The sequence below is a fragment of the Hyaena hyaena genome, unplaced genomic scaffold, assembly GCF_003009895.1.
Source record: "Hyaena hyaena isolate Hyena2069 unplaced genomic scaffold, ASM300989v1 scaffold_441, whole genome shotgun sequence".
Taxonomy (NCBI): domain Eukaryota; kingdom Metazoa; phylum Chordata; class Mammalia; order Carnivora; family Hyaenidae; genus Hyaena; species Hyaena hyaena.
Window position 1 is genome coordinate 1,189,294 of NW_024081074.1, and position 17,663 is coordinate 1,206,956.

The following is a 17,663-nucleotide window of genomic DNA, read 5'->3' on the forward strand; positions in this document are numbered from 1 at the left end:
CAGAGGGTCAGCAAGGTTGGGGTTTGAAGGGTCAGCCGTGTCTGCCCCTCACTCTCTCCCCCACGTGGAAAAACTCAGGCGAGTGCGTGCGCGGTCACCTTTGCCCCCTGGGAACTAGGGGTGACCCCCATCTCCTGGGTTTCTGCTCCCCCTCCCAGATGTTCAGGGGCTCGCTCTGCAAGCAGATGGTGGGGGAGGCCTCAGCCACCCCGCCCTTCCCCCAGTTACTCTCCCCCACCCCTCCCCCCCGACTATGTGTGGTGGACAGGGCCAGGTAGGAGTGTCCAGACACACATTGTGGGGGGGGGAGTAGGAGACCCTCTTAGGCCCACTAGCTCCAAAGTAGCTTTTCTAGAGTTCTGCACGTGACAGTAACTGGGAACTGACAGCCTGCTGGGTCTCCCCAGGACCCTCGTGGAAAACAAGGTTGGTGCACTAGAGCCCCCACTATAACACCATCTCACGTCAGCTGGTCCCGGCTCTGAGCACAACAGATCATTTCCCTGAAGGAGAGGCAATGAGCTGGCGCCTTTATCAGCCCTGTGGTCACATTGAGACCCAGAAGATGAGTAAGGGCCCTCCCGGTCTCATCAAAAGAACTAAAATCCATCAGGGCTAGTAGTCAAAACAGCCTCATCTGTGTGGCATTTGTGCCCAAATGTTTTTTGGTTTTTTTTTAGTTTTTATTTTAGAGAGAAAGAGAGAGAGAGAGCTCATGAGAGAGCAGAAGGTAGGGGCAGAGGGAGAGAGAGAAATTGAGAGACACAGAGAGAGAATCCCAATGCAGGGCTCCATCCCATGACCCTGGGATCTTGACCTGAGCGGAAATCAAGAGTGGGCCGCTCAACTGACAGCCGCTCCAGTGCCCCTAACTGAATCTGATCATGAGAAGACAGACTCATGTAGACGTTTTAAGGGACAAACGGCCGATGTTAAAATGTCAGTGCCAAGAAAGGGAACAGTGGGTGGTGTGCTCTGGGTCTCTGCTTGGTGAAAGAAGACGGGAGAAGAGGACCCTTGAGCCCACATAGTCCTCGGCTCACAAAGAAGACCTGAAGACACCACGGGCCTCCGTGGGGAATTTAGACAGGGAATGTACGTTAGCTCGTAGTACTGTTGATGTTAGATCTGGGGAGAGGACAATGGGGTGGAGTTTCATAGCACGATGTCGGTCTTAGGACATATGTGCTGATGTGGTTGGGGAGAATTCTGAGGACTGCAGCTGACTTTCAAATATTCTAGAAGAACGTGCATGTGTCTGAGTGTATCTCTGTGTCCTCGTGTGTGTGTGCAGAGAGCATAAGTAGGAGTGCAGGACAGTAGGGCGTGACAAAACATTAACCTGAGTGAACCCAGGCTGAGCATTTATGGGTGTCCATGTCATCCGCAAGTCTTTCCAAATTAACAGTTAAGGAGAAAGAGGTCCCCGAGAAGCACATGGTGTCTGCGTGTGTCAGCCTCACTTCAGGCTGGGGCTCCTGTTTCCAAGTGTGGCCATTAACGATCACTACACTGTGCTTCGTGGTGATGACAGGTACACCTCTTGCTTTCAGAAAGGGCTGCTTCCGTGCGTGAACTCCTCTCTTCCTGGGCTGCCCCCACCTAGGAAGCCCCTGCTCCAACCTCCACCCCTCTGCTCGGATGCTCATTTTGAAAATCAAACACAGAAGGTCTGGCCACACCACGCTGGGCGATGGCTGTTACCACAGACCACGGCACACTCAAGGCTCCTTGTCAAGGGTTTATTTCATCTGCTAACATTCATTCTTGACCTAGACAAAAACAATTAGATGATTATGACTTGCTTTTCCATCATCAACTCGTTTTTCTTGTATGGATAACCAAAAGATTTCTTCTCAACACTTTTTTTTAAGAAGAAGCTATAAATAAATAAAGCTTTAAACGCTCCTGTGTTCAAGTTAAACACTTCCAGTTCCCAAAAAGGTCAGAGACTCATTGCTCGGACAGTTTTGCCGTCCCTGTTTCCTCCTCCAGGAGGAGATGTTGCAGGTCTGTGTGAGGAGTGGGCCGTTTGCTCACCGTGTGCTGCCTCTGTCCCCCCAGCCGCCTGCAGAGCCCCTGGGAGGGGCACCCCTTCAGTGGATCCCCAGCCGGTGGTGGTGTTGGAGGACATGGCAGGCACGAGAAGCTTCCACCTTAATGCAGGGTGGCCTGAGCAGAAGTGCCGGGCTGGAGGCGTGAGGGGCCGAGGGCACTGGCACCTGCTGCTATCTCTGGGTGCTGGCCTGGGCACTGGCCCCACACGGGACCGTTTTCCAGATGCAGCAAAGAAACCAAGGAGAGACCCGTGTTTCCGTGTGAATTGGGACAACGGATCATAAGTTAAAACATTCCAATATGTACAAAACAGATCCTACACTCAAGGGGGCACACGCAGGAAGCCCACCTCGGGAGGGCCGGGTGCCCAGGGACTCAGGCAGAATGGGGCTGAGCTTCCCACCAGGAGTGGGCATTGACCACCTCCTGGTGAAGGCCACAGCAAGTCCCCAGCACCTCACGTGCTTGTCCGAGACCCCAGAGCTCTCATGAACACATCCCACACTCCTCCCTGGAGCACGCCCACCCCAGAGGATGAGTGTCAGATCTCTCCCCCTCCCCCCTCATGCTGACCTTCACTACCCATTGAAAGAACCACTAAATCACCTGGGTGCCCGCCTGCTCAGCATGACACCACCACTCTGGGAGTGATCCTGGGTGGCATAGGCATGATGCCCAGCCCGGCTGGCTAAGCACAGCCTGTGGACTGTAAGATAAAGTGGTCAGTGTGGGAAGCAGGAGGTATGGGCACCATACCTATGCCACGCAGGCGAAGACTAAGGGCCGCTCATTTACAGCACTGCAGTGTTTCCTGTGCTATGGAAGGTTCCCCGCCCCCACATGTCTGGGATGGGACAGCTGGGGCGGCCGAGGCGAACCTGGGGCAGGGAGGAGGGCTCCTGGGAGAATCTGCCTGAGAGACTGCTGCCCTCAACAGGCTGGCCGTGGCCCTCACTGCCCTCACGAGGGAGGCTCATAGCCTCCAGGCACGTGTGGGTCCTCTTCTGGAGAGGGCACTTGTCCATCTCACACTGATCCCAGGTCTTGGGCCTCATGTGGGGATAATACCCCCAGAGAAGGCAGTAGCCTGGCCTCCTGGAGCACAGGGCGGGCAAGGCAGGGGGGAAGTGTCTACAATGGATACAGAACATGGCTTCTCCAATCTGCAGGGCTGCCAAGCACAGGGCCTGACCTGCTTGTGGTCAGGGGTTGGGCAGAGGGAAATGCAGGGAGAGGCGGGGTGGGAAGGGCTGTGTATCTGGGTACTGGGGAGCCACTGAGAGCCATTTCTTCCAACTCTATAAGCGATAATCAGAAAGCCCAAGTCCCCTTTCTTGGACATGCAGAACCACAGTGGCCCCAAGAACGGTTCGTGGGCAGCAGGTAGAGTCTGCTGGGTTCTAGCCAATGGAGGCCTGATTGTACTTCTGCACATGGGACTGTGTGAACAGTGGGTATGAGCCCTGAATAAACATCTAAGTGATGACCCCAGGGCCAGGGCCAGTCTGTTACCAAATCTCAGAGGGTCAGAAAGGTAAATGGGACAGGGGAAACTCTTTCTGTCTGAGCTGGCCTGGCTTGGTGGTCACCCCCCAAAGGCCAGCTGGGCGGGAAGGTGCTAGGACACAGCCTTCCCACTCCTTCCCACTCTCTCTCCACAGAAGGGGACAGTGCATGTGGGCCCATCTCCCTGCAGCCCTCCTTAGCTTGAGGACTATGGGAGATGGGGGGGAGGGGCCCCAGGAGGTGTGCTTTGATCTCCTGACCCAAAGCAAGAAGCCAGAGTGTGTTTTTTGACCTTGGGTCAGAGAGAGTGGGCTTCTCAGGGGCAGGACTGGTCTTCTTGGCTTCAGGTGGGGTGGGCCCTGACCATGAAGATGGGTGAGCTAGAAGCTCCATTCCTGAGGACACCTCAAGGGGCTTCACTCAGGCCCAGGGGCACTGGAGGCCAAGGGGATGCCTGGGTGGCCTGGGCCTGGAAAGATGCCAGGAGCTGGTGTTGGGCCCAGGCTGGCCTGCGGGGGAGTGAGCCAGCAGGCGTGCACAGTGGGTGTAGGCCGCTCCTGGCCGCCAGGTCCGATCTGCACTCTCTGCTGTCTGTTTCTCGTCGCAGACCTTAGGCTGGCCACTGTGTGAGAGCAGGGGGCAGGAGAGCAGGGACACCATGTGCCCCACCTGTGCAGGCCTGCCGCGGCATCCCTCAGGCTCGCTCTCGGGGGCTCGGGGGTGGGGGGTGGTCTGCACGGGTGGATGCCTCAGACCCCGTGGGCCGCCACACCCCCACTCCCTGATCCTTGTTTAGCGCCATCTACCTTCCGGTGAGCGCAGCTGGGACCCCCGTCCCACGACAGTTCCGGGTGGGTGGGTGGGTCTGTCTGATCTCCCCTCCCCTGTCCCGCCCCCCGCCCTCGCGGGGCCGCCCCACATGACCGGCTGCCACTACCACTTCTCAATGATGTGGCTCATGTAGTCCTCGGTGGGCACGCGGCCCGGCTCCTCCGCGTCCTCCCGCGGCAGCGCCTCCTTGGCGCGGTGCAGCAGGCGCTCCTCGCGGCTCTTGAGGCGCTGCTCCCTGCGCTCCAGCTGCCGCTTATACTGGTAGCGCTGCTGGAAGAGGTCCTTGGCATAGTCGTAGAGCTGCATGTCCAGGTCATTGAGCTCCTCGATGCGCCGGATGGTGTCCTCGTCCACCTCCACGCCGCCCGCCCGCGTGCTGTTGTACTGCATGAAGGGCCGGATGAACTTGAGGTTGAACGTCCGCTCGAACAGGTACTGTGTCTTGCGCTGGAACTCCGTCAGGCCGAAGAAGGCCATGCCGCGCAGGTTCTTCTTGGCGCTCTCCAGCAGCAGCTGCGCCCGCTTGCCCTCGGGGATGAAGGACAGGTTGTAGCAGCCCACCAGGCTCAGGTCGGCCAGCATGCGCACCTGGCGGTTGTTGGCCAGGTTGTAGGGGCAGTCCATGAACTCCTGCAGCGTGCAGCCCGACCAGTCCGTGCCCTCGTAGCAGGGCGGCAGCTCCTCGGGCGTGGGCGTGCGCCCATCGCACATGTGCAGCGACGTCTTCCACGTGGCCCCCCGCTGCACGTGCCGCCACTCACTCAGGTAGCGGGACACGGGGTCTCGCAGCAGGGTGATGTAGTAGAACTTCCTGTAAGGAGATGGGGACGGAGGGGTAAGATGAGGGCACAAGTGGGGAGGCAGAGTATTTAGGGACCATTTTGGGAGGAGGCTGGAGTTGAAGGAGGGAGGAAGCTGGAGCTCCAAATCTGATTGCTTTGGGGCTATAGGTGGGAGCCCAAGCACCTGATACCAATTGTGATGCTTAGTTTCTCCAAACGGCAACTTCTGAATGAGAAGCCCAGGAGCTGAGATGTGACACAGCCTGGAAAGGGCACCACGGTCACTGTCATGTCTGCCAGGTGTGACTCTCGTGGGGTCCTTTAGTGCCTGGCCCCGTGGCTTCCTCTGAACCCCAAGGCCGCCCTTCTGTGCTCCCTCCTTAAGAAGGGCAGCCTGTCTTTGCCCTGCGGTGGGGTGGAGCTGCGGGCGCCGGTGCCCCCAGGGACCAGAGGCGTAAGGAGCTGCTCACAGTGGCAGACCCCGTGTGAGGTCTGCCTCCCACAGGCCCACAGCTTGCCTACTCCCGTGGGGGATGGCAACCAGTAGTCCGCCCAACCCAGGACTCCCAGGGGACCCATAACTCATGATTTGTGACCTTGTCTCCCAGAAGCAGTCTCCACCCCAGGAAGTCAGGCATCCTTCCAGATGCCACCTCCTCGTGCTGTATGCAAGGGGCGTCCATAACTCAGGGAAGTGAGTCCCTGTATGACAGGCACGTCCCTGCCTAGCCTGACGACTGCCCTGATATGGCCAGGATGGAGCAGGCAGGGGGCGACTTCCAGATGTTCCAGTGACAGGCATGTGTGTGTACTTCTAGGAGGCCTCTCCTCCAGGGCCGGCAGAACCGGCAGCCTGTGCCTGGTGGGGCAAGTCCAAGGCCAAGGCCAACCAGGGCTGGGGTGGGTGCAGGAGCCCACTGGGCCCCACACACCACTCCGGAGGAAAAGCTCCAGGAATGCTGCCCCTCCCCTCCCACCCCGGACAGCAGCATGGAAGCAGATGCACAGGAACCCCAACCAACCCACCTCCCATGTCGCTACCCCCTCGGGGAGCTGCAGAGGCATAGGGCACCTCAGGGGGTCTGCAGGCAGCAGGCTGATCGACTGCACATCTCCCAGGGGGGCTTGGGCAGGGCGACTGGCAAAAGCAAACGCAGTGGGGGGTATGACCGACAGACACCTAGAAAACTTCAGGGTGGCAGTTCTGAAGCACCTTCATTAGGGGACTTGGGACTCCTCCACCCCCACCCCGAGCATAGCCCAGGGAGAGGGGAAGCTAGCCGGTGGCTCCTGAGGGCAGATGGAGGCTGGTCGCATTAAGCAGACTGCTGAGGAGACAGGGGAGCAGGGGCTCCCACTGGCTGGGACTGTGCCACCAGAAGTGGGGGGTGGCCAAGGCAGACAGTGGAGAGAGCACCTGGCCAGAGGGAGTCAGGGGCCCCCTTCTCAGCAGGGAGTAGAGAGCAGGAAGGGCATCCTGCCTCCTGACTCCTTCCTGAAGCCTGGGTTCTAGTCTGTGTTCTCTGCTCAGGTCCTTGTTTGACCTGGAAGCCCCCCCACCCCCACACTGTGCCCCAGCCTAGGCAGTGACCTCTGCTTCCAGCCTCTGCAGGCAGCCCATATTCTAGCCCCTACTAGAACCCTGCACCCCACATCAGACCCCAGCTCCTGTAGAACAGAGTGCGGTGGTTCTTGCTGCCCTTGGAAGATGCACAGAAGGCCACCTGCACCCTCTGTGACTACTGCACCTCCTTTCGACCCTCCTGCTGGCTCCTAGGAGACACCGTAGGGCCCTGGCACTAGCTATGCTGTCTTCCCACTCTGCTTCGTCAGCTGACTCGGGCTCATCCTGCAGACCTCAGACAGCACCACCTCCCTCCCAGGGAAGCCTTGTGAAGCAGACAGGGCTCCCCCTGGGGCCTGTGTCACAGCAGGAACTTCACACTGACCTCTCAGCTCATTTGACCAGAGCCTCCTTCAGGGGAGGGGGTGGGCAGGAAGGAAGCTGGCTCCTGTGTGTGTGCTAAGCAGGGCCAATGTGCCCCCGAGTCAAGACTGAGATGGTCAGAGGATCCAAGGCAGAATGTGCCTCAGGGAGGGCACCTCACATAGCACCTTCAGCCCCTAGCAGAGGAAACCAAGCCCGGAGGTTAAGCAGTGGCCTAGAGGTCCCCAATGGCTTCAGCATTGGGGTGGGGTGGGCGGCCAGGACAAGAAAGGTCAGTTTGTTCAAGGGTCAACTTTGTAGGAATGAAGTGTAAGACATTTATAAAGCCTGACCATGAGAAGTGCTTGTCAAGAGGGCAAGACAGACACGTGGGCACAAAGTGCTAGACACAGGGACACGCCCGGAAACATGCACATAAAGGAATGTGTCCACTGCTCTGCCCAGCTGGGTCTCACATGTGTCCTTAGGCCCCCAGGGAGACCCCCGCCCATCCTGTGGGACCCTGACCCCTCGTATAGAACTGGGCCAGCATGGTAGTTCCTCCTGGACACAGAAAAGCAGAGTTTGAGGTGTCCACTGACAGAGAGGCATGTCCACATGGGTCCAGCCAAGGCCAGCTGGGAGTTCAACATGGCCCCAAAGACGACCTCTGAGGGCAAGAACACACCGTGGGCACAGAGCACCAGCACCCTCCCCAGAGTGTGCCCTCGGTCTTCAGCCTGAGGTCCTGCATCAGCACTGCCCTCCATCCCACCACGGGGTCGGCGCTGTGAGCCCCAGCTGCTCCCAGACCCTCACAGGTCCCTGTAATGGGAACAGGGCTGCCTGCCCCATCACAGCTGGTGCCTGCAGGTCCTGGGGAGGCCGCAGACGGACATCCCCAAAGTCCTTGGCCGTGCATCTGACATGTTAGCCAGGGAGGTGACGTCCACCCAGTGACCTACAGCTGTCACCTGGACAGCCAGGATTGATGGGAGGCCTGCCCACAGGTCCCTCTGCTCACAGCCCAGAAGGGTGTCTGACTTGCCCAGGGTCACACAGCAAGTCGTGAGGCAGGATGAGCTCAGGTGTGAGCGGCCTGTGCCTGGTTAGACAGCTGGGCTGATGCTGTCTGCCAGAGGGGCCTGGGTGTCTGAGGGCTTAAGGCTCCATGAATGGGGTCGCTATGGGGTCACTGAGGGGCCTCCAAGGGACAGTCTGCATTGGTGTCTGTATCTAGCCAGTTCCAGGAGATGCCGATGAGTCTTCTGGTCCTTGGAGCTTCCTTCCAGGCTGTGCTGAGACCCCTCGAGCTGAGCTGAGCTGATGGCACAGCCCCCTGTGCTACATGGCTTCTCTCCTGGCTGCACCCCTGGATGGCCCCACCGGGTAAGGGTGGGGCTCACCCGTGCTAGGGTGACCTCTCTGTGGTGCCTTCTCTGTGCAGGACATTGCCACGGCCCGGGCAGCCCCCCCCCCCGTCCCCCAGCCATAGCCTACGGTGGAGAAAACGGGCTCAAGCAGATTCTGGAAGCTGTTCGAGGGGCCGGCGACTACCCTGCTCTTGCCTGGCCAGCGTGGGAGCCTGTGCAGCAGATACACACACCCGCAGCCTGTCAGCCTCCTTAGGAGCTTGAGCAGACAGCCCCGGCCACAGGCCTGTGTCCTGGCCACCCTCTGCCCAGAGGCCCTGCTCCCAGCTCCCTTCCTCTGCCCTGTCTGTCTGTGATACACACCCCCAGACACACTGGCTGTTTACGTTCTGGTTTACTGTCCAACAAAAGAGGGGGTGTGAACAGAGGGCAGGGTGTGGCATGGGGGCAGAAGAGCCCCTGATCACCGCCCACACCCCACAAGATGTGACCTGACGCACATCCTGTGAAGGTGCCAAGGGGCTCCGGGCTCAGAGGAGGTGGGCAGGGGCCAAACACCACAGGCTGCAGCCTCAGTGGTGTCCCCGGCACCTGCCCTCCTGTGCCGACAGTTGCCACCAGGGCAACCTAACCCCTTCCCCAGCCCTACCTCATGGGAAACTGGAGGGTCACTGCCCAGAGTTCTTCCTGCTCTGACATCTGGGGCCCCCCATGAAACAGGGGGCTTTCTGGCTATCAGTCTGCAGCAGGAGCTGTACATTCAGGGGGCCTCCGTGCCAACCAACAAGGTTTCCAAAAAGAGAGGAATGAGGAAGCAAAGGGGAGGAGATGAGGAAATAATGAGAACTACAGTATGCTATTCATTTAGCCTCAAGTGCCCGGCATGTGAATGTGGGGACCAGACCCCGGGTCACAGGGATGACCCACGCAGCACAGAACAACAGAATACCTGAAGAGGACTGGCTGTCAGAATGAGGCCAACTTCTCCGCAGCAACATCGTATGCTAAGAATCAGTGGAGCACTGGCTTCAAGACGGTGGCGGAAAATGACCAGTGACATGTCAGACCCCACCCAACTATCCAGTAGATGTGACGACAGAGTGGAGACATTTCAGACGTGTAGAGACTTGGGACGTTTATTTCCCACGAATCTTGTTTTAGGGAGATACTGGACTACGTATCTCCTTTAGGAAACAATCACAATAACAAAAGCGTGGGACACAGGAGCTCCAACCCAGGAGAGGGGTGGAAGGTGTCAGCTGCACATCCTACTGGGCCTCCAGGAGCAGAGGAGGAGGGGCTCTGGGAAAAAAGGGGCCTGGACGGATTACCTGATGCCACAGAACGTTTGTGGAAAAAAACGAATGGTAGGTATACAGCAGATCTTTGGAATCACTTGGAAAAAATTATGTCTATGAAGACAAAAAACAAAGTAAGTAAAAAACAAAAAATAGGGCAATCATCAATTCCAGGAAAAACAGGAATTAATATAAAAAAGAGGGTATTCTATTAGGCTCAGAAGTAAACAATGCTTTTAGAGACATCGTAATGTAAATACTGACTATTGATTTAATAAAAACTTGAGCTTTTTCCTCTGCTTGGAGGATGGGTGGGGTCTGGAGGAAGATGTGCAAGGGCTTAAGAACATTTAATCTTCATCCACCCAAAGAGAAAGCAAATAGACAATGTTTAAGTCAATAAATCAAGAAATAACACTATAAATTATTTAGAAATAACGGATGTAAATACATGAAGAATACTGAAAAGAGCTGCAAGCGGTATTTGGGGAGGCTGGAAAGGAAAAGCAGATCTGCTGGTTTTTACTATCAGCCTCTTGGAACTATTTGTCCTGAAGTGTGTATATAAACTGTTTTAACCAAACGGATGAAAAGCAGAACAATGAGGAAACTGGCCAAAGAAGCATATGGAAAGTGCTCCCCTTCATTAGTCACTGGGGAGGCTGCACAGTGAGCCACGGTGTGAGGAAACAGGCATTAAGTGTGGGACCTGAGTCAGGGACAGTTGTGACGCAGCGTCTTCACTGGAAAGCTGTGACCCAGGCCTCCTCACGCAGGCACACAGCCCAGGGAAACCCTGTTCAAGTGCACTGGAAGACGTGGACAAGACCAACCACACATCTGCCACCACGGCATGTGAATATAAACAGGGCTATATTCCTCCAGTGGAGTACTGCTCAGCAATGAAAACAAACAGACTATATTTACAACCGCTCGGGGTAATTTGAGAAATAAGATGCTGTAGAGAAAAAGCAAATGAAGAAAAAGTAATAGAGTATGATGATACTGTTTAGAGTTTCAAAATATAAACACAGCCAAAGAAAATACTATTGACTGATACACAGATATTGAAATCATTAAAAAAAGAAAAGGTGACGAGGTGATACACATGACCATTCATGGCAGAGGTTAGCCACGGTGTGGACTGGGGCAGGAGGATCTCTGGGGGTGGCCCCCCTTCATGGTGGCTTCTGTCACACCGATGGCATCTGCACTCTTAAGGCATCCAATGGGGGTGGGGGTTTATTTTATGTTTTATTTCTTATGTTCGTCATGCAAAGTCTTTTCTAAGTTTACAAAATCCTTTGTGATAAATAAGTTTAAAAAAGTTTTACAAATAACACCAAGATTCTTTCCAGCAGGCCTTGAAGGTAAACACATTCGTGCCAAACTGGGAGCCTTGGTTCCCCATAGTCCCCTCCACCTGTGCTCTCATGCTCCCTCTGCCTGGAACACCCCCCTCCCACCTCCCCTGCCTACAACTCTAGCTGTTTACTGCCCTTCCTTCTGCCCTTCTCACTTCCCCTTCCTACTTGCTAGCACTCCTACAGTGAGTAGGGAGAGATCTGTGGAGGACCCCCCATGGGCATCACCTTTGGGGATGGTGAGGGTGGCCAGTTTTCCAGGCCAGTAGGGGCTGCCTTTGGCTGTGAACTAACCATGCATTAATGAGCTAGCTGCTTCTGTGGCCTCCAGGAGGGAGCCACAACTTCTCCCAAGCTGGAGCATCCCATCTAGGGGGGCTGCTCATCCCATCCAGGGGAGTCTTGGGGTGCAAACAGGGTCAGCTCCACTCCTGGGGCTCCGCTTCAATAGGGCCAATCCCAATGCAAGGACTCTATTTAGTGACTTGGCTGGCAAGTTATGCTCTGTTGGGGTGCCAAGCTTCTGGCACCTTCTCTGAGCAGAGCCCTGTGCTATGTTCTGGCTGAAGTGGGTGGCCATGGTACCCAACGTCAGAACAGGTCTCTGCTATGTCCTGGGGCACGCCCAGGATTTCCCAGCACACATCCCACCCAGACTGTCTCACCTGTGCCTACGGAGCAGGGCTGACACTGTTGCTTCCGAGCAGGGAACACGCTGGGACCGGAGGGGTGATGAGATGGCCTTCACCACCAGTGGGTGCTCCCCACCATGCATCCGGTCAGGGCCCGGGCATGGCAAGGGACACGGGCTGGCAATGCCCCCAGGTCCCTCCCAGCGGGCTACAGGTGTACGGCATGCCAGTCACAGCCTGGGAGGCAGGCGTTTCTCCCCTTTCACAGGGGAGGAGTTCCAGGCTCTCAGTTATTCAGGGTTCAAGTGCTCTGGGTTGGTGGGTGGGGTCAACAAGGGCAGTGGGAGGTGACAAACGGGAAGAGGGCTGAGGGCACTGGGTGGGGCAGGAGCAGGAAGGCTCCTCGGAGATGGTGGGGCTCAGCCTGTCCCGACCCGAGGCTCAAGGCGCAGGCAGGGCCAGACTGAGAAGGGTCCTGGTCCTCCCACAGGAAGATGAGTTCCAAAGTGAAATGGTACACAGTGCAGTGTTTACATGGACTTCGAAGATAAGACCCGGAACTTCAAAGAAACTCTGTGCTGTGAAGTAACTCTAGTCGGCATGCCTGCAATCACTCCTGACACCTGGCAGGATTTATCACTTGTATCATGCATTCTTGAGTTCATTACATTAGGTTTAATGCTTTCTGAGAACTTAGCTGCTCTGACATTTGTGTGTGCACTGGCTTGGCGCCCCACAATCATGGAAGATCCTAGTGTGCAAGGAGTGTATCTTGTTCTTGGGTCCAAACCCGGCTGTCAGGCAGTGGCCAGCTCCAAAGTCTTAAGTGTGAGTTTTTATAGGACAACTGTAGCCCTGGGAACCCTTTGTTGATGACCCCCCCCCCCCCACGGCCTCTGGGAATGTTCTGAAAGATGCAGCAAATGAGCTTTGAGTTCCTTCCTGGAGGAGAAGCGGGGGCAGGTGGGTGGTGGCTAAGAGGCGGCCCCCGCTCTGCTCCTGCGCTGGGATCAGCAAGGCGGTACCTTCTCGCTCTGTCCTCAGGAGCCCCTCTCCCTCCTGCCACCTGCCTGTGGGTATCAGGCAAGTCGGCCCACAACCCTGACTTGGCATAGCTCCCACTGTATCCGTAATGTGAAGACTGGGCTCACAGAGGTGGAGGGACAGGTCCATGGCCAGAGCCCACACCTGCACTGGTCATTGCTGCCCCAGAAGCACCTGCCTCCTGCCCCTCCCATGGGTCACACCAGTGGCCAGAGGAAGCTTCATTTTCCTTTCTCTGTCCTGAGGTGTGGGTTTGATCTGAAACTCCTGCCTGAACCCACCCACTCCTGAACATTTTCTGGCAGCCCAGGGCTCTGACCCCAAACCCAGACTTTAAACCTGGCTAGGGCAGAGGGCAGGGGGGGAGGCAAAGCCGCTGTAGAAAGTGTGAAAGAGCGAGCTACTGCGGGAGATGTGGCAGCCAGGCAGGGAGGGGACGGCAGGTGCACAGCACGGACTGTGCCCATGGCAGAGATGCCCACTGGTGATGACGTGAGGATGAGCCCAAGCCCTCCCTCAACGGCACTCTGTGATCACCATCCAGCAGGGAAGATGCACATGATTGGGTGGCTGCCTCAGGATGGTGAGGTTATGGACTCTTTCTAACATTTTAGTATAACATTTTCAAACTTACAGCAACGTGTAAGTCCAGGGCATGCTGGGGTACATTACTTTAACATCGTCCTTACAGGTTTCTGTGTTGTTGGTGATGAGTGCACCTTATCTAAGTAACTGCAACAAAGTAACTTCTTGTATGTTATTTAAGTAACTGAAACAAAGTAACATCTCTGCCATCTAGAACAGGTGCTGGGAGACAGAGAGGCCGCTGGAAAGGGCCAGCTCTGTGTTGTTCATCCACGACAGACCGCCAGCTGGCTGGCATCTCGAAATGGCACACTGCTGCTCTCACCTCCTTCCTGAACTGTGGGGCTCCCACAGTGGGACTTCAGTGAACAAGGGCCCAGCCCCGCCAGTGTCTAAACCCAGACTCTGAAATAAAGGCAGATTTTTCTCGACAGGGCTGACAGAGCTATAGCTCCCTTATGTGGGTGAGGGCCCTGTTATGTATGGTCAGAATTACAAAGTCTTCAAAGAAAAGAGAAGGAAAAGAAAAGAAAAGTGCTGCTGTACTGCTTCTGGATACACAGTCACTGGGAGAGGATGGATGCCATGCAGTGTCGGCCACTTTCTCCTGCAGTGGTTGACCTTAGGCGGTCCCAGAGTGGCCGGGGAAGCTCCCTAAGGGGCCCTCATGCCCCCTGCCACCCTACCTGTGCACATTAGCCCTCCCATGGCCCAGGAACCCCCTTCATGAGGACAGAGGCCACACTGTGAGGCCAGAATCTGGATGGTTAGTGCTTCACCGCCACACTGAGCAGGTATACCTGGGAACTACAGGGAGGACTCAAGAGAACCTGCCTGGGGGCGGCGGGGGAGACCCCCAGTGCACCAGACTCTGCTGGTGGGCTGGCTGGGGCTGGTGCCGGGAGCCCTGCTTCCCCAAAGCCTTGCTCTGATTACTGTCCCACCCCAGGGCCCGTGGGGCATTGCAGGGAAGGTAGCCAGCCCCCTCACTGACGCCTGGGTCCACGTTATTGAAAGGAAACAACCTTCAGGGGTGGCCGGAGCCGGGACCTGTGGCCTGCTCTGCTGTGGCTAGCTCACTGAGCCCCGTCAGAACTGCCTGCTGCTGACTCTAAGCCAGACGCTGGTCACCCCAGGGTGCGTGGCCTGGCGGAGCCCTGTGGCCTAGCCCTGCTGTTCCCGTTGGCTGCTGGCCTTGGAAAGGGCCGCATGCGCATGAGGCAGCCCTGGGGAACACAGCTCATGCAGTAAAATGACCCAGAACTGAATCCAGATGGGGGATTTACCGCCTCACAAAACTGCCAGGCGGATTCTAGCTCTGACTCCCTGTGATTGCCCCCGGGGGGTTGGCTGCCTCCTCCTCCCTCCTGTGACCCCAAGAGGCCTGCAGATGCAGCTCCTGGGGTGAGCGCCCGGCCGGCTCTGGCTGCCGGGCCATCTCTCCTCTCTGGACCAGGATCCTCACGTGCCTCGTGCACACGGCCTGGCTGGGCGAGCAGTGCGGCTGAAGGGAGAGGAGGCAGAGTGGGGGGGAGAGGCGAGGCCGTTGCAGTGCTGGCATGGCATGGGTGGTGGGAGGCCGGACGGGAGGAGACAAGCCAGCTTCTGGCAGCACAAGAGTAGCCGGCACCTGGTGGAGGGAAGGGACTATCCCCGGGCTCTGGCCATGACTTGCGTTCCCACACCACACCCAGCACTGCGGGGGAGCAGACCCCCCGCCCCCCCGCCCCGGCCCAAGAGCATGGTGCTCCTGCTGAGCCCTGGAAAATGCCTGTGTAAGGCCCTCCCTTCTCAGGTAATGTGTCCGCGGAGCAGCTGGGATCAACTGACTCTACTTCTAAAAATACTTCAACCATTCCAGAGAGTGGCCCCGTGGCATCAGTAATCTGTGGCTGTCACCCCCAGCCCCTTGCGCCTTGGGACTCAGTGCAGGCAGAGTCAAGCCCGCAGCTCATGCAGTCCCTGGCAGAACACCAAAACAGGGGCTCTGGGGTGAGCACAGGCTGGCCAAGGCCCTCACTGATCACAGTGGCCTGTGAGGTCCAGGTGACTGGGCCAGGTTTGGGGGCGGGGGGGGCTTACCCAGAGAGACAAAGGGCTGGCCCAAGACTGCTTGGGCCGGCACTGTGCAGCGGGGCCTCCACCGGGCTGGCTGGCCTCACAACCCTGCCACCTGCCCTGCCCCCCTCCAGAAAAGTGAGGAGGGCCTCGGCTCACCCAGTGAGCTAAATTCCTGCAGTGGGAAGGGAGTTCAGCCACAGGGAGCAGCAGTTACCTGGCCCCCAGATGACTCCTCAGGATTAGAAAACAGCACAGAAGTCCCTGAGGAGGAAGACACCCAGGAAATGTTTTATAGCGAGGTGCGGCTGTGTGACTAAGTCTGGCCATTAGGTTGTGTGGAGAGATACTTTCTTCCCCCTGTTCCCCGGCTGGGATGTAGATGTGACTGCCGGGCACTTGCAGTTATCTTGGATCATAAGGCAGAAGCCCTGCTCTCTGGGGATGGGAGAGCTGAGAAGTAACCTGGGTTCTCAGTGATTCCTACGGCCGCACCACCACTCCGGCCTGCCTACACTGGGCCCCTATTCACAACGAGACAAAGAGTGGCTTCCTCCAGTCTCTGAACATAATCCATCTGTTCAGGGCCAAAGCGTAAGGACTGGGCATAGTCAGAGGGCATGGTCCTGGGGTGGGGCCAGAGGTGTCAGGGACTCAGTAGGACTGAAGTAACTAACCTGGTGAACCTCAGTGCTCTACCCTGGTCACTCTGGACACTCACAGACCTCCTGCAGTAGGAAACAGTCCCACTTTGCAGGTGAGAAAACTGGGCCCAGAGGGATTAAATAGCAAACCTGGCCACACAGCTGGCTGGCGGTGGTGCCAGAGTTGGAGCCCAGGCCCATCTGGACCAGCTGGTAAGTCCCTGATGAGAACTGCTTACTCACGGAGCCCCAGCCCCCAGAAGGCACTTAAATGTCTCCTGGCAAGGCTGGTCCTCGGCCAGCTGCTGACCACGCAGCAGACCACAGCCAGAGGCAGTGGTGTTTCTTTAAGTCAACTATGAACATAATTTACAATCCATTTCCTTTCAAGTACAGGGAGTTCATTCAGAGTGGTCTCTGCGAAGAAAACTACATATCCAACCTGCAGCCAGGACGCACCACTGCTAAGCTGCGTGACTGTCCTCCTGATGTGCCTTCCAGGGGGTGGGGGGGCATCTGTCATGGGGAGCAGAGGGCTGAAGCCCTGGCCTCTGGCCCAGCCCAAGCAGTTCCTGGCTGTGGGACACCGAGCAGGCCTCCTGGACGGGCTCTCCTATGGTCGTGCACAGCCCTCCAGCTCCTCCTGCCTAATGGCACACGGTCACCACCACTGCCGCAGGCACAGAGTTGGGGCAGAGACCTAACAGCACTCCTGCCCCTGCTGGGAGGCCAGAAGGACAGAGACTCATCCCTACAGGGCTGCAGGATACATGGGCGGCAAGCCTGACTGTCCCAGGGCAGAGGCAGGGAGCGGCAGGGGTGAGAGCAGGGATGCCACGAGCCCCCACTCCCTCCCCTGCTGTCACACAGTCCAGCTCCCAGGGCAGAGCCTGTGCCCCTAGGAGCCCCCATCTGAAGGAGGAAGAGGGCCTGGTCGGAGGCCCAGGTGTGTCCAGGGTACATGACCCACATGGGCCCGCAGCTCTAGACAGGTGGCTCTGGCCTCCCCCAACCAAATTCCTGGTTCTTTGGGCCCCAAGGTCTCCAGGATTGGCAGGGCGTGTAGGGGAGCAGTGGTGCGGCTAACTCTACACCTCTGTGCTGCTTTGCACACCTCAGCTGGTGCTGGGTCCTCACTGTTGGGAGGGGCTGTCAGAACAGAAGGACATGCAAGCAGAGCTCATGTGAGAGTGCCAGCAGGCCAAGCTGAGGGGGCTGTGTGACCTGGGACAGTGGAAGCTGAGGATGGGTCCTTCCAGCAAGCTCCTGACAGCAGGACCCTCCCCAGGCATCCCTGCCTGCAGGCTCAGGCCCTGCTCCTGGAGGGAGTGGGGCTGGGAGCTGGGAGCCCACACTCCTCCCCGTGCAGCACAGAGACACCTCCTCCCTGGTCATAAGGCTGGGAATGGAAAGGCGAGAATGGGGGAGACGTGGGAGCTCTCTGCATCCTGTCGATCTGATCTGAGGCACCTTCATGGCGGGGGCCAGGCCCATGTCACTCTGTGAGCCCTCTCCCCACCATGAGGCCTGGGGAGACAGATGGCCCCCGTGAGCCTTACTC

The 17,663-nt window shown here is 57.4% G+C and overlaps 1 protein-coding gene across 1 annotated transcript in view; it reads right to left on the reverse strand.

Annotated features, from left to right (window-relative positions):
• Positions 1–1,728: 1,728 nt before the first annotated feature.
• The window catches only part of HS6ST1 (heparan sulfate 6-O-sulfotransferase 1), a 44,240-nt gene continuing 28,305 nt past the window's right edge, over positions 1,729–17,663 (reverse strand). Inside the window, exon 2 of the mRNA XM_039253218.1 lies at positions 1,729–5,206. Within this exon, the coding sequence (XP_039109149.1) occupies positions 4,498–5,206 (709 nt within the window). The 3' untranslated portion in view covers positions 1,729–4,497. The remainder of the gene's footprint in view (positions 5,207–17,663) is intronic.